Source organism: Haliotis asinina, chromosome 4, assembly GCF_037392515.1.
Source record: "Haliotis asinina isolate JCU_RB_2024 chromosome 4, JCU_Hal_asi_v2, whole genome shotgun sequence".
NCBI classification, from domain to species: domain Eukaryota; kingdom Metazoa; phylum Mollusca; class Gastropoda; order Lepetellida; family Haliotidae; genus Haliotis; species Haliotis asinina.
Genome location: NC_090283.1, coordinates 57,844,440 through 57,859,797, shown reverse-complemented (window position 1 = coordinate 57,859,797; position 15,358 = coordinate 57,844,440). Strand labels below are relative to the sequence as shown.

General features: G+C 38.4%; 1 protein-coding gene across 6 annotated transcripts in view; it reads left to right on the top strand.

Moving 5' to 3' along the window:
- LOC137281711 (zinc finger protein Gfi-1b-like) overlaps window positions 1-15,358 on the top strand; it is a 78,340-nt gene that overhangs the window by 55,016 nt on the left and 7,966 nt on the right. The window contains exon 2 of one of the 6 annotated variants that reach the window (XM_067813154.1): window positions 10,804-13,641. The exons of 2 other annotated variants lie outside the window; for them this stretch is intronic. In XM_067813154.1, coding sequence (XP_067669255.1) covers window positions 10,804-11,156 — 353 coding nt within the window. In that variant the 3' untranslated portion in view covers window positions 11,157-13,641. Of the gene's footprint in view, window positions 1-822; window positions 1,235-5,475; window positions 5,824-7,857; window positions 8,745-10,803; window positions 13,642-15,358 lie in introns of those variants that run through there. 3 more of the 6 variants (XM_067813155.1, XM_067813135.1, XM_067813138.1) reach the window with 3 other exon arrangements.

Sequence of the window (15,358 nt, the reverse complement as noted above, 5' to 3'; positions counted from 1 at the left end):
TTTGTCTTCAGTGGTTTGCAAAGAACTCTGGATATTGTGTACAGTTGTGGAGATTTTCACATTGTAGTTTTACATGATGTGTCTTTGCAAAGACTTAAAGTTTTGTCTGCCATGCATCAGGGAAAGGAGCTTGAAAGTCACACATTGAACTGTGAAATACCCTGATGGATTTATAGGACTTTGTTCATCTGTGCATGAAGAGTCTCTGATGTTTGTCTCAGAAGCTATCAGACCTAAAATAACCAACTTGTTGCCAAAATCGATGAGAACATCACACTTTGGGGCAAATGCTGTGCGCTCATTGGTTGCCTTTCATGAGCAGAAGTTCCTTTATGTGGAGTGTGGTAAAGAATATTCAATCATATCTGCCAGTGCTGGTTCATTTATAGCTGTAAAAACTAAAATCTTCAGAACATGTTTGAATTTGCTGATAGTAATCTTGGTAGAGTTGATGTTTGGCAATGTCTTTTGAAGCTAGTGTGATATTTTTGACTGCATCTGTTGTTAGGGTTACATATCTTTACAAATTAACAACTGGTAATGATGATGGTTTGAAATCTTTATTGAGAAGACTGCTTCAGAACACCTCAAATTTGTAACTGGATGAAGTTTCCAAATTCTTATATTATCATCTCTCAGCAATACCTGTGACTATATGTAGTCTCTTAGCAAGATGGTGTAACACTTTGATGACAGTTTTTATCTGATAAAATTCATGTTTGAATCTTCATGTTAGTTCATTCATGGGTGTCATGAATCATCTGCGGCGTGCTACCCACAAGTGTCTAACACACAGTAGCTCTAAATCTTGTTTCCTTTCAGACTCTGTTGCCAGCTCAATGCTTGCATTCCACACCCAGAATCCCAAGACTTCGCAAGGATATTCTCAACACACAGATGTATCCGGACACATGTTCCAAGTACCGTACCAGTCGTCACCCCAAGGAGCTAATTCTGATCTGTCACAGAAGAAAATGTCCTTTTGTGACGTGTGTGGGAAGAGTTTTGTTGACTTCTATTCTGTGCGGAGACACAAGAAGGCCAGCCATGACAATGTCACCCATATATGTATTTGCGGACGGTCCTACAGGTATTCCAGTGATTTAACGAAACACATGAAGAGGTGCCCAGTCTATCAGGCTACTGTGTGATACGAGATGGACAGGAACACGTGTATGTGTGGACAGTCCTACAGATGTTCCAATGATTTGACGAAACACACGAACAGGTGCCAGTCTGTGAGGCCACCTTGTTATATGAGATGGACAGGAAGATTGCTGGTTGTTTCCCAGATCTTTCCAGTGAAGTGAGGTGGTGGGGTAGCCTAGTGGTTAAAGTGTTCACACTAACGGCCTGGGTTTGATTCCCCACATGTGTACACCGTGATAATGGGGGAAATATTGCTAAGAGTGATGTGAAATATTACTCACTCACTCCAGCTTGAGTCACTCACTCCAACTTGAGTCTTATCCTACAGACAAACATTCACATACTCTGTGATCGTTTATGAACAAAATGCAGAGGTATTTTTCTTCATATCTTGATGTCTTTAAAAGAATGGATTTCTTAAGTTAGTTTCATGCTGTTTCTGATTTGACTTTGAACAACCTTTTGTGTAGTGAGGATGGTTCAGAGATGGTTCTGACAAATGCACAACAGATTCTGATTTGAAGGAATGTACCTTGATTGGATTAGAATTTGACAGACCCTCGAGATGACCTGCTGGTTTTTAGTTCCAGTATGTACGCAATAATTGTTTGGTTGTCTTTTTTAGTCTTTAACAGCAGTCAAAGTAGATGTTGTTGAAGAGGATTCTCAATCTGGTAGCACACAAGAACCACATGGCCCAGAGAGTCTGTGATTGTTCTTGGAGATATGCAGAACTTGCTCACTTTTTTACCATATAAGCACCCATGGACTATGTGTTATTATTTAGCCTCATGTAATAATGTCGAGTTTTGATTGGTCCACGTGACTCTGATAAAATACCATGTACATCCATCACGATCCGCGAGCGGGAGTATAAAAGTCGTGTACTCCCGCTATGAAAGTCATATCACCCCGCTACGTCTCAGTAATGATGCGAAGTGAGAAAAGCGTGTATCGACAAGCCTTTAGTAACGTGCGGTGCATTGAGGTCAAACAGTGGCATCTCACGTATATAAACACAAGTTGATTCGATGCGTGTTGTTTTGTTTTGATTTAGTGAAAACATTCAGCTAGATAAATGAGTTATGACATCGTGTCGAGGGAAGCACAGGGTTTTATCAGTCCCGAGTAAGGTTGTATTGGGACTTATAAAACCCAGTATTTCCCTCGACACGATGTCATAACTTATAAAGCACGATGTGATACAGATTCAATATAACTTTGGTCGACAACATCTATAGGAGACTGTTCTAGCTCATCAGCATTATCACCCATTTGTGTCTGTCTCTTTATAGGATGGCTATAAACTTGCTCAGAAGTTACTGTTCTGTCTTTGTGTGAACCATATTTGTTGACTGATTCAAGCAGACTGAAGTTTCTGTGAGGATTGAACATGTGTGATCTGAGACAAAATCTCTTCTCTGTGATTTATATGTGGAAATGGATGTGTAGTTGGTGGTACAGAAATACAGATGGTAGCTCATAAAAATCAGACATACCATATATGCCGAATATAAAATTATACATAATGCTTGCGGTTTAGTGTGAATGATTTAGGACATCAGCACCCTTATTCTCGAAACATTCATAGCCCTAAGAATTCTTAACTTTTGATTGTAGCCATTGTGTTAAGAGTGGGCTTAAGAGCTTGTAGTGCTATGGACATTTTGAGAATAGCTATCCAGCTGGTGATCACTGGATTGTCTAGTCTTTACACACACTGCCATGTATCTGTAATATAGCTGACTGTGATGTTAAACAACTAGCAAGCAAGGGCTACTTTGTTCCAAGTGTGTTGGTTTTGTGGGTGGCCCAGTTGTCCCTGCATGGCAGTTTCCTCTCCAGAGTTGTGTCCCTTGGATTTTTGATTCAGTGCTCTGAGTATTTTAAGATTAACAGCTACATACTTTTACCTATGGAGTGTATATCTTAGAACTTTATCACTTCAGGCTTCCCTCCCACTTTAAACAGACACATCATGATATAACAGAACTCTTTCAAACTGGTTTTATATGATTTAACTGGAACAGACTTCATTTCAAAAGATCAGGCTCACTGGTGTAAATGTAGCCTCTTACTTCAGACAACTGTATTTGAGTAAACTTTGCAAAATATTTCATACTGTTTGGAGGTATTGTTTACTCATGAACAGATGCACAAATTTGTAAAGTTGAAAAGATTATTGTCGTGAGTTCAGTAAATAATAAAAATCAGTGAAAATTGGTGATTTCTTAAGAAAATGTTACCCCAAAAATGCAGCTGTTCACATGCATTATATGTTTTCCAGCAGTTTTATGCATAATCGTCATGCAATTCATCAGCATAAGACTTGCTTGGTTCCCCAAAGTTAGTGGAGAAACCAGACTTGGCGTGCGTGTGTGCGTGTGTTTTCATAAGTATTCTACAAATTTGCACCCACTCAGTCACTAAATCATTATCCCAGGGGTAAAAAAATCCTATTGCCCAACGCCCGGGACAAGTCAATTTTCATTTCGGGCAATCAAATAATGGTATCTCTCTTGTCCGTGGACTGCAAGATAATTTCCACTAATGGTTTCTATCTGCAGATAATCTTCGATTTCATTTCATATCTGCTCATAATCAAGCAACTAAAGTTAGCACTGATAAATAAAGTAGAGCTAGTAGAGAGTGAAATTATCACTTTGATAAATAGTCAGTAAAGATTAACATCACGCATTGTGTCATAAAATCAGGGCAAGTGGAAACTTAGGACAAGTTACTTTCTTGAAGTCACTTGCCCTGTGGTAAGTGGCTTTTCAGAATATTTTTGAACCATTGTATCCATTGTGATGTTTGCTTCACTTAACTGTAGTGTCATTTTTCTAATACATCGGATTTGCTAACACTGTAGACAGTAGTAAGCAAGCAGTCTTACCTACTCATATGCTACACAGATGAACATGGTGTTAATTGTATCAAAGATCACATCCACAGTGATGCAAGGTTTGTTTATTGTTTTACGTTACTGTGTGTCTCATCATGTAACCTTGGACAAATAAAGATACAGTTAAACTGCCGTCATCTTGATCTTGTAATTCTGGAACTGCCTTACTGAAGATAGTCAGGAGTGTATAATTATTACACAGTGGATATGATGCCATATCCTTGATTTATTTGACTAGTAGTGAGTGAGTTTAGTTTTACACTGTGCTATTACAGCTGTATGGTGATCTGAGTGAGTGAGTGAGTGAGTGAGTTTAGTTTTACACTGTGCTATTACAGCTGTATGGTGATCTGAGTGAGTGAGTGAGTGAGTTTAGTTTTACACTGTGCTATTACAGCTGTATGGTGATCTGAGTGAGTGAGTGAGTGAGTTTAGTTTTACACTGTGCTATTACAGCTGTATGGTGATGATCTGAATGTAATCCAGTCTGGACCAGAGAATCAAGTTGTCAACATCCTTATCATTCATCTACACAATCTGGACCAGACAATCCAGTGATTAACATTATGAGCGCTGATCTGCACAATTGGGAACCGATGGCGTGTCAGCCAAGTCTACGCACCGATCCTGTTAGTCACTTCTTAAGACAAGTGAGGGTTGCTGAAGTTCTAACCCGAATCTTCAGGGTTGTCAAGATATGGTTAATTTGAATGATGTTGGGTTTTTGTCATTGGAATCGACAGAGTTGTGATCTTTGACAAAGGATGAATCTTTAGACATTGTATTTTGTATTAAGCTCTTGTGCAGTTTGGTTAGTTAACAAACCACATTCATTAACCTGGCGTACTGCACAATTTTCTCAGTTACAATATAAGCAGAAATGCTGAGTCAGTGAATAAGATTTTATGCCGCTTTAATCAAAATTACAGCAATATCATGACACTTTATAATTGTTAGTATATTCTGGGACAGTGGCACATGTAACATCACTTATCGTGATAACTTTTCCACTATATTAGCCGATGTTCTTGTTGATTATTTAAATAAGCAACGTAATTACCATTCGTAAGTCAGCTGGACACTGGTACCGCATCATATACAAAAATGATTGGCCAGTAGGAAAAACACACTGGACTGGGACGTTTGGCAGTGGTGTTTTCAACCCCTTAGATCATAACCACGTGGGAAATTGAACCTGAGTCGTTGGTGTGATGAGTGAACGCTTAAACTACTAAGCTACCCACCACCGACTCTGTTGTGATGTTGCAGAGACACTGGTTGAATGATGATGATGATGATGATGACGATTTAAAGATTTATCATGCACTTTCCGAGGTAATGCATATTTCTCACGCGGTTCCTTGGACAAGTAGGGTACCAATCTTTAGACATTGACATTAACAAAATTCTGTTCCTTTCAGGCCGAGTCTGGTCCCATCCTCCAGGGCACACAAACGATAGGCCTTTTCCCATCATTCCAAGAACAGGACTCGGTTTTCATGACTACATTGAGCATGTGCCACATCCAGGCCTGACCGTATTTCCTATAGGCCAGTCTGGATCCGGCTTTGGTAGACCTAAGACTTTAAAGGAATTCTTTTGTGATATTTGTGGCAAGGGTTTTGCTGACTTCCGAGGGGTAAAGCGTCACAAGGTGGCAAACCATGACAAAATCAAGCACCCCTGTGTCTGTGGTAAAGTGTACACATACAAGGACGACTTATTAAAACATCAGAAGACCTGCATTGCTATGCAATGATATTAGTTGAAGGTGATTATGAAAATATGGTAAGCCATATGGGCGATCATGTTTTGTGACTGCCAGACCTTAGTGAAAGCTTTCAAACAACCTCAGCTGTATTTCTGGGAAGTTGAAAGTTATTTGAATCAGAGTGAATTGCATGAAGTTTTCTTCTGTGTAATCAGGTAATTGCCCAGTGGATGTAAAGTCTTGTTGCTTTTACACAAAACCTACTTGCATGAAACAAAATATTCTTCTAGGGTCTGAAGGTTATCTGTTTTGGAATTTAGATGGGGACATTTATTGACCTTGATCCTCGGTGTCCGAGAATGTCTGTGAGCTCATCTATAGGATGAAAAACAAATACGTCTTCAACATTTTAGTAGTTTCAGGATTTGATAGCTGAAAGTGCCGATGACAAAGATGTGTTCAACAAGAGGTCTGTCTTTATGACATCACCAATGTTCTATCAAATACCTGTGAATATGACCTGTTCCTACACACTAGTTGGAAGTTAGAACATTAGAACACTTGAGGCTAAATGTGTCTTACTGTCTTTAAAGATGACACTTTTATAGTTTGGTTTTCGGTATTAAATAAAGTGGATATCGTTTTCAGTATTAAATAAAGTGGATATCGTTTTCGGTATTAAATAAAGTGGATATCGTTTTCGGTATTAAATAAAGTGGATATCGTTTTCGGTATTAAATAAAGTGGATATCGTTTTCGGTATTAAATAAAGTGGATATCGTTTATTACATCATGGTCCAGTTTCCTCTCAGTTTTTGGCACATTCAGTTGGAATTCTTTGCATACTTTACATTATGTTGCTGACATTCTGAGCTGAAGTTGAATGAGGCTCTGAGTAAAAAATGGAGTCATTTACATTGTGCTGAGTATGGATTGGTTACTGTAAATCATTAAATTTTTGCAAGCATGATATTTTTGCAAAAATTACGAATGACTTGAGTTCGCAAAAAAATCATGATGCAATTTGCTGGTAGAATGCAATGAATAATCAGCAAACAACCTGTCCTATCTTCGCTTTATTATTCACCAGTTCATATAATTAACAATGGATCTAGACAATACATATATTAAGCTATGACAACAACGCGAAGAATGACTAATTACTAGCATTACTCGTACTCACGTGGAAACAATCCAAACAATGGATACCTGAACTAAAGTCACTCAATCAGTGCGATGGTCCAGACAGGCGCCAACCATGCAACACACATTTCTAGGAGACTGTTTGAAAGGCCGAGACCATCCAGTGGGCTTGGATAGGTTTCATGACACTTATCTGGAGATCAACAGCTTCACCGACATTGACTAAACAGGTCCTTCATCAGTGCCAATTTATTAAAGTCATTCCATTTAATTTAATCCCTTTGAACTGTTTTAAGCTTATCTGGCCTATGCAGCAAGTGTTGTTTTTAGGTAAACATCACTGACTTGCATACATGCGGAAGTACTTCACTGAATGGTGTTCAAGATTAGCGGCAAACTTTAATATGTTATTGGATTTACTTCAGATCAAACTTTCAGATGCAAGTAAGCTTTGAAACTGTCAAACTAAACTATGTTTTGAGAATTATGTAAGTCGCAAAAATATTGTGACGTAAAAACGTCTCTTGGTCGCCACTCGCAAAAATACCATGACGCAAAAATTTCGTGATTTACAGTATATCACTTTTTCCAAGTTACCTCATTGACTGAAGTCTGTGTGATAACACATGCAGTCAATCTCAGCCACAATACTTACCCTTTATCATAAATTCTGTTCCATTCTCCAGCTTTCTAAACATGTTGAGATGACCAAAGTTTTGTTCTTAAGGTGTCAGGCAAATGCTAGGATATATCTCGAGTTTACTCAGAACTACAGTGGCATAGCAAGGCATGATTTGGCCTGAACCTGGGATGGTTTTGTTTTTAATAAATTCTTTTCAGTTTTGTGTTATTGTAGGGAATAGTTAGCTTGGTGATGTTTGTCTCGAAGGCTGTGACAATTTATTCTGAAGCTTGACTGAAACTTCATGGGACTTCTTGTTACTTTCAGGTGACAGAAGTTCCGTGAGTTTCAGTCAGCCGATGATGGAGTGTGTAGATCGACACAGGTTGATCAGCAGGCAACACATGGCGACACAGTACCTGGAGGAGACCCACGCTGGAATGGTGTTCCCAGGGGTCATCAATCTTTCCCACAGGGACAGTCTGAGAGCCTGTGGGTCAGTTTGTCCCGACTGTGGCAAGATGTTCTCTGGCACTGGAACTATGAACGACCACAAGGCCGCAGTCCATGACAATGTGTCTTACGTCTGCGTCTGTGGGAAGAAGTACAAGTATCGACCTGGTTTAGTAAAGCACCATCGGACGTGTCGTGTAAAACAGAGTCATATGATGTAAACACTGAACGTTGCACACGTCAGGCCAGAAAGGTCAAACAACTACGGGGCGAGGGGTAGCCTAGTGGTTAAAATGTTCACTCATCTTGCTGAAGACCCTGGTTCGATTCCCCACACACATATGAAGCCATTTCAGAGTCTCCTAGCTATGATATTGTTGGAATATTGCTAAAAGTGGGGTACAACTAAACTCGCTCGCTCGATCACTCTCTCTCACTCACTCACTCACTCACTCAAACAACCACAAAACATTGAAACTTTTTTGAGAATGCACCTCTTGTATAAGGTGAATCACATGCAGCAAGGAGGCTTGCAGGCTTATTTACTGAGTTCTTGTAAGTACCGTGTAACTGTCAATCAGTAAACAGATTTGAACCTTAATTTTTGTTGAATTGTGTTTTAATACTTCCACTGCATACCATTAACATTTAATCCTGATCTGACAACAAAAAAGAATTTATGCCAAGTATTATAATGTACTGGTGTTTCCTATTCTCGCATTACTTACAGATCTCGGCTGAATAAAATAATACAAACAGTTCTCTTTGCATGAATGCTTGTTGTTTTTATATGAAGAGATTCACCATCTAACATCTGCATCTATCAACTGCTCGATCCATCAGGTGTACTATCGCTCTTGAGCTCAATGAAAAACAAGGTTGTCTGCCGCTAACTTTTAGAGGTGTCTCCCATTCTCGGAGCATAACAAGGAAGTAACGTTATGAAACGTATGGAACAGGAATTCTGTCGGAAAGGGCAGGAAAAAGTTACGATATTTTCAAACTGGTTAAAACTCACAAATATTCATTACATTGCCAAATTTTGATAATTCACTGACTAGGACCACTTCCTTGTTAGCAGTCAGTGATGTACACAACCGCTATGTATCACACATCGGCGATCTTAGCAGAAAATGTGTTTACTTCAAGAATAGGGAACACACAAGGACAGGAGACGACATGTAATAAGCAACACAAACATAAGTCTATTTTACACCCCTATGCTCATCAGTTAACAAACATCTGTATGGTGTAAAATCTTGAAGAATTTGCCATAGTTTATGATGCTCAGCTGAGATTTCCTGGCCCTGTTTGTTGTCTATAGATTGTGTAGTTTGAACCAGAGATTCAAACCTCTACAATTTTATGGTAGTTGCTGTGAATTTTTTCCATAGACTTTGCCAATATGATTACGCAAGAAATGTTAAGATATCTGTAGAAAATTCAAATTTGGATATACAGACAAAAAGTTAGTTTTCCTACAGCAATTCAACACATCAGATGATTCACTAAACAGGAAAACTGTCAGTGAAATTCTGTCACTTTCAAACGGTACATTGTTTCAGCAAAGAATGATACTAAGAGATACAAACCCATGAAATGTTGCACATAGCACTTTCAAGGATCAAAATGAGTAGTTCGACCATATATCGTGTGCTGCTGGAGCTCAGTTGGTACCTTCCTTGTGTCAAGGTACCAGTACAAAATCAGCCCAAACTGCTTCAACCTTTATGAAACAGCCTGACCCCTGTAGACATTTTTTCAACAGACTTGCATATCCAGGTAAAATACACATAGAAAATTTCCAATTATACATTTTAAATAATTGTTGCGTAGCAATTATGCATTTGAAATGTTAGATACACAAAAAATTTAAACCATATCTGTATGGAATAAATTCATAAAGATCGCTTGCGCAATGAAAAAGACATCAGTTGCTCAAGTTGTACTGTTTGAATAAGACCAGTGTTGTTATGTCAGTATAAGATGTGTAATTTGTTAGGAAATAATTTCCATTATATTTTTGTTAGTTTTGATTAGGTATGACTAAAGACAGTACATACCTGACAGTAAATGTACTTGATGACATATACATAGCTGAGTGAAATCACTGAAATACCCACATTTGAAAACAGTGGGCAATGGAAAATGAAATACCCACTCAACATTCATAATACCCACCCCCCAAAAAATACACTGGGTACAGTACCCACATGAACTAAATCTTATCTGGAGCTCTGTACTTGTTCACTTTTGTATCATATAGTGAAACATAGCCCACGTCCCTACACAGCTAAGATCTACACTATACATACAGGCCATTTGTGTTTAATTAATTATGCATAGATGTTACTGTCAAAAATATGGAATCATTTTTCCTCAATTCTTTACAAAATACAAACCATGTTTGCAAATCTGTGAGAATCAGAAAGAATGTTTTCATTCTTACCAGGGGTTTAATATTGCTCCCCTCCTCAAGTTCTGTTGGTAAATCCATAGATGCTTTCCATTATTTTGGTGTGACAACTAGTGTGATTTCTTTGGTGGGGATGGTTCGTTCTTTAAAAAGACATTTTATTATAGAGTTGAACCTTGTATTGTTTCAAACTTGGGACTTAGAGAGATTTTTTGTTATCCAAAGTTTAAGGCTTCAGTATATGTGGATGAGTTTGTGTTGATACATCCAAGTCTGACACAGTGGGGATTAAGTGCATACCTGCAGAGATTTTACGTCAGTTTCGTGATTTCTTCTGTGCTATGAAAAATTATACAAATGCCAAAGCTTGACTGAAACTACATAGGACTTCTTGTTACTTTCAGGTGACAGAAGTTCCGTGAGTTTCAGTCAGCCGATGATGAAGTGTGTAGATCGACACAGGCTGACCAGCAGGCAACACATGGCGACACAGTACTTGGAGGAGATCCACGGTGGCAATGTGTTTCCAGGCATGGTTGATCTCCCACTCCGGGACTGCTTGAGACCCTGTAGGTCAGTTTGTCCCGACTGTGGCAAGATGTTCTCTGCCACGGGTGCCATGAATGACCACAAGGCCGCTGTCCATGACAATGTGTCGTACGTCTGTGTCTGTGGGAAGAAGTACAAGTATCGGCCAAGTTTGGTGAAGCACCATCGGACATGTCCAGTGAAGCAGAGTCTCAAGATGAGCTCGTAGTTACGCTCAAGTACTGTAAATCATGAAATTAATGCGAACATTTTATTATTGCGAAAAATGCGTCTGTACATGTGTTGCATTATTAAAATGACGCATTTCAGTCTGGGGGTGTACTTTTGAATAAACAGAAATCTCTTCCATTCATTGACACTACTTAATACCTATTGACATTATTCATCGGCAAATTTTGTCACTAAGCAGAAGTGTTGACACTACACCAGACAACACAGGTCACTTTCACATTACGGGTATCGCAAGTCAGTTATCACTGGTTACACTAATCACTGTCAATTGTTCAAAGTCATTGAGGCACATCAGCCAGACCGGACATTCTCCAGCCACGCAGGATCGTTTAGCGATCCTTGCTCACCTTTGCAATCGCGGCCTCCGTCCATTTGGCATGTAGAGGCTTCATCACACTTATTCGTAAATCCACAAGTCCTTTTTGGAACCTGTGAAATTGTCTGACACTTTGTTGGCATACCAATTAATAAATTGGTTCTTCATGGCCACCTTGAATTCACCATCAATTGTTGTCATAAGACAAGTAGTAGCAAGCAATCACGTGATCAAACATGGCAGCGTAATCAAAGCATCGTCAGCTCCATTCCATTCAATGCTTAACAAGTTCAATTCAGGTAACTAGTGTGTGGTAATAAGAAATGAAAAGAAAATGAACAACAAAGAATCAGGGTGTCGCATTTTCTGATCAACACAGCTTCCTGAGCTCGCATTAATTTCATGACGCATTTTAGACAAGACCTTTGCACTCGCATTAAATTCATGACGCATTAATTTCATGATTTACAGTATATGTAAAAGAATTGTTGCTTGTTATTTTCAAGTTGTTGAGGATTGTGAGATATCGTGGTGGTTAAAGCATCTCATCACAATAAAGATCTGTACTTAAGACCATTGCTCCCTTGGTACGAACCCGTGAAGGTCCGGGGTAGAATAGACCTTCAGCAACCCATGGTTGCCATAAAAAGGCAACTATGCTTGTTGAAAGAGGTGACTGATGGGATCGGGTGGTCAGACTGGCTGATTTGGTTGACACATGTCATTGGTTCCCAATTGTGCAGATCGATGCTCATGCTGTTGGTCACTGGATTGCTTGGTCCAGACTTGTTTACAGACCGCGACCATATAGCTGGAATATTGCTGAGTGTGGCATAAAACTAACCTCACTCACTCTCTCACTTGGCACAACTTACTTATGCATGAAAGACCAGATCTTTGACTCCACAAAGACAAGCTGATGGCAATTGATTCGGCAGTATACATATGAACGCTCCGGGTCTAAAATAAGTTGCATGCTAATTGGCAGCTTGAGAAGCTTTCTCAAATACATACTTGTTTATTTTATTTTCTTATATAAGTCTGGTAACAGAACATCTAGAAAACATGATTGAACCATATAATACAGTAATGTTAATATTGCACATCCCACAATGAACACTTCTAATCACACCACAATCCTTTCATGAATTCCTGGGTTTGATTCTCCTGTTGCATTAAACCATACTCTGTCTCTGCTGGTACAATAATGCATGTGTTCCAAGTGACAACTGATACCATAATCTGTGTTTATTGTACTGTCCTGTAAAGATGTTTTACTGAGTTAGAGTGCAGTAGAAAAGAAAACAAACAAAAACAAACTTTGTTACCTAGGTACAGAGAAAAACGCTTGGATACACTGTCCAAATGCTTTGAGGAAGTGGAGACTATATCAGTGTGGGGGGCATAATAAGTGTATAATCTGTTTGCAGTGAAACCGTACCAATGAATGCCGCTTTAAATGAAAATGTAAAACGAATAAAGTGAAATTAAGATTGTGACTCCTCATAATTTTACATTCAAATCTCAGAATTTTATGCAACTGAGTATAAAGTTGTTTAACACACAATCATAGTTTCTAAGTGCTTTATTGGTTTGCATTATAATGGGGTAAGCATATTAAATGAAACATCAAGAACAAGGAGTGTTGGCCTAAGTTAACACTCATGTGCTCATTTGTTTCACTGTTCCATCTCTTGCACTTACCCCCTTGTAATACATACCAACAATAGCGATTTGAATCTATGATTCGTCATTTAATAGCTTTCATGCTCAGTTGAATAAAATTCTGACACTTAAATTTTCAATTGGCAAGGTAAAATTATGAGGATTCACAATCTTAATTTCACTTTATTTGGTTTTTGTTTTTGTTTAAAGTGAAATTCATTGGCACGTTTTCACAACAAACAGACTATAGTTCCTGCAAGACCACATTTGTATATTGATTGGATCAAGATGCCAAGTCTATTCAATGGATTGTTACATCACCGATACTTTTTATGTCCATCTTGTAGTCATTTAATGGGTCCTGTCCTGTTCTTTCAATATACTATGTATATGTCCAGTTTGTCAACTGTATAATGTCTGTTAACTTGCTGTTATTGACAAGAATGATATTTCAGTTGTTTCAATAAATTATGAATAGAAACATGCAGTTTGATTTTTCTTCTCTCCTGATTCTGAAGACCAAGTACTAGTCAGTACAACTATCTTAATGAGCGATCATGTGCTCTGATTTCACTTATTGCATATAATTGTACCCCAATAATTGCTTATGTGAATTGAAATGTTAAAAATTAATACTTAGGTATTTTTTTTTCTAATGGCTGTAGCACAACTTATTGACTTTACATTATAGAATAGAAATGAAGCCAAAGGTTTAATGCTCTCAAAAGGTTTTAATGCTTTTATCATTAAGTTTGGTATATGATTTAGTTCTTGGAAAATGGCTCTGATCAAGATTAGTCAAAGGTCAAAGTCAGAATTCAGGCTTGGATAAAACATGATCATATCATTGACAATTTATGAGCTTAAAACCATAAATTTCATATTTTCTACAATATTTAATGTCAAGTATTTATGTCAAGTTCATTATTTATTTAAGTTTATTTAAGTTCAAGGTCACCTTTGAGGTCACTGGTGTAAAGTACTTTATTATGTATTCACTTCAATATGGGTTTCTGACATCAGAACAAATCCAACTATGGTCTTGTACTACATGGACTCTGGGAATTCTTTTGGCTGGGCAGCAATGCTTAAGCTTTTCTGTTGCTGCCAGCATCATTAAAGTCATGAAGATTGGTGATGACGTATGTATATTATTGATGGCATATTATTTGTGACACTTGACTAAACTGTTGCCAGGCAACTGAACATCAGTCAGTGTTAAACTTTGTAAGATTGTAGTTTCCAGTGAATGATACTGAAAACAGTGTCCATGTCTGCTCCTAATTGTGTGGATCCAGTATATCCCAGATTTCCTGTGGCAATTACGTCTATGAACTGGCCTCTACAATGTTCTTGTCATAAGAAGTGACTCAAAGTTGAGATGGTCCAGCTTGATCGTGTCAGTGAACCCCAACAACTAACGGGATCAGGTGGTCAGGCTTGCTGACTTGGTTGGCACGTGTCATTGGTTCCCAGATCAATGCTCATGTTGTTGGTCACTGGATTGTCTGGTCCAGACTCAATTATTTACAGACCACCGCCATATAGCTGGAATATTGCTGACAGCGGGCGTAAAACTAAACTCATTCACTCACTCAGTGAACCCCAACAGCTTATGTTGTTGCTCATAATATCAATCACTGTTTGTCTACTCCAGAATGTTCTCGCATCATATAGCATAAATATTTCTTAGTGCAGTGCAACATTAAACGGCAAGGGAACAGTCGTGTTTCTGTTACAGCCATGCTAAGTAACACAGGACTTCCTGCTCAACGGATTCAATGTGATTCCAATAGTTTTAACATTTATGAACAGATTACAGCGTTCTTTACAGTCCCGAACTAATTTAGAGACACTAATTCAAGACAACTTGATATATTTTCAAGTTGTCTTGATTTAGTTATAAGACCCATAAGATGACATTATCACTGATTCCACCAACTCTACAGCATCACTCGATTGTCACTAGTCACTTGTCTCTTTGGGATGAATGATTTTACTTTTACACTGCTTCTAGCTATGTTCCACCATTATCACCAGAAATGGGTTTCACACTCTGAACCCATATGGTGAATTGAACCTGAGTCTTTGTCATGATGAAAATTGGCTTTAAGCACTAGGCTACCACCCTGCCCCCTGTCTGGTTTAATATCTGTTATTGAATATTTGCTGACTAAAGGCATAAAACCAACAAACAC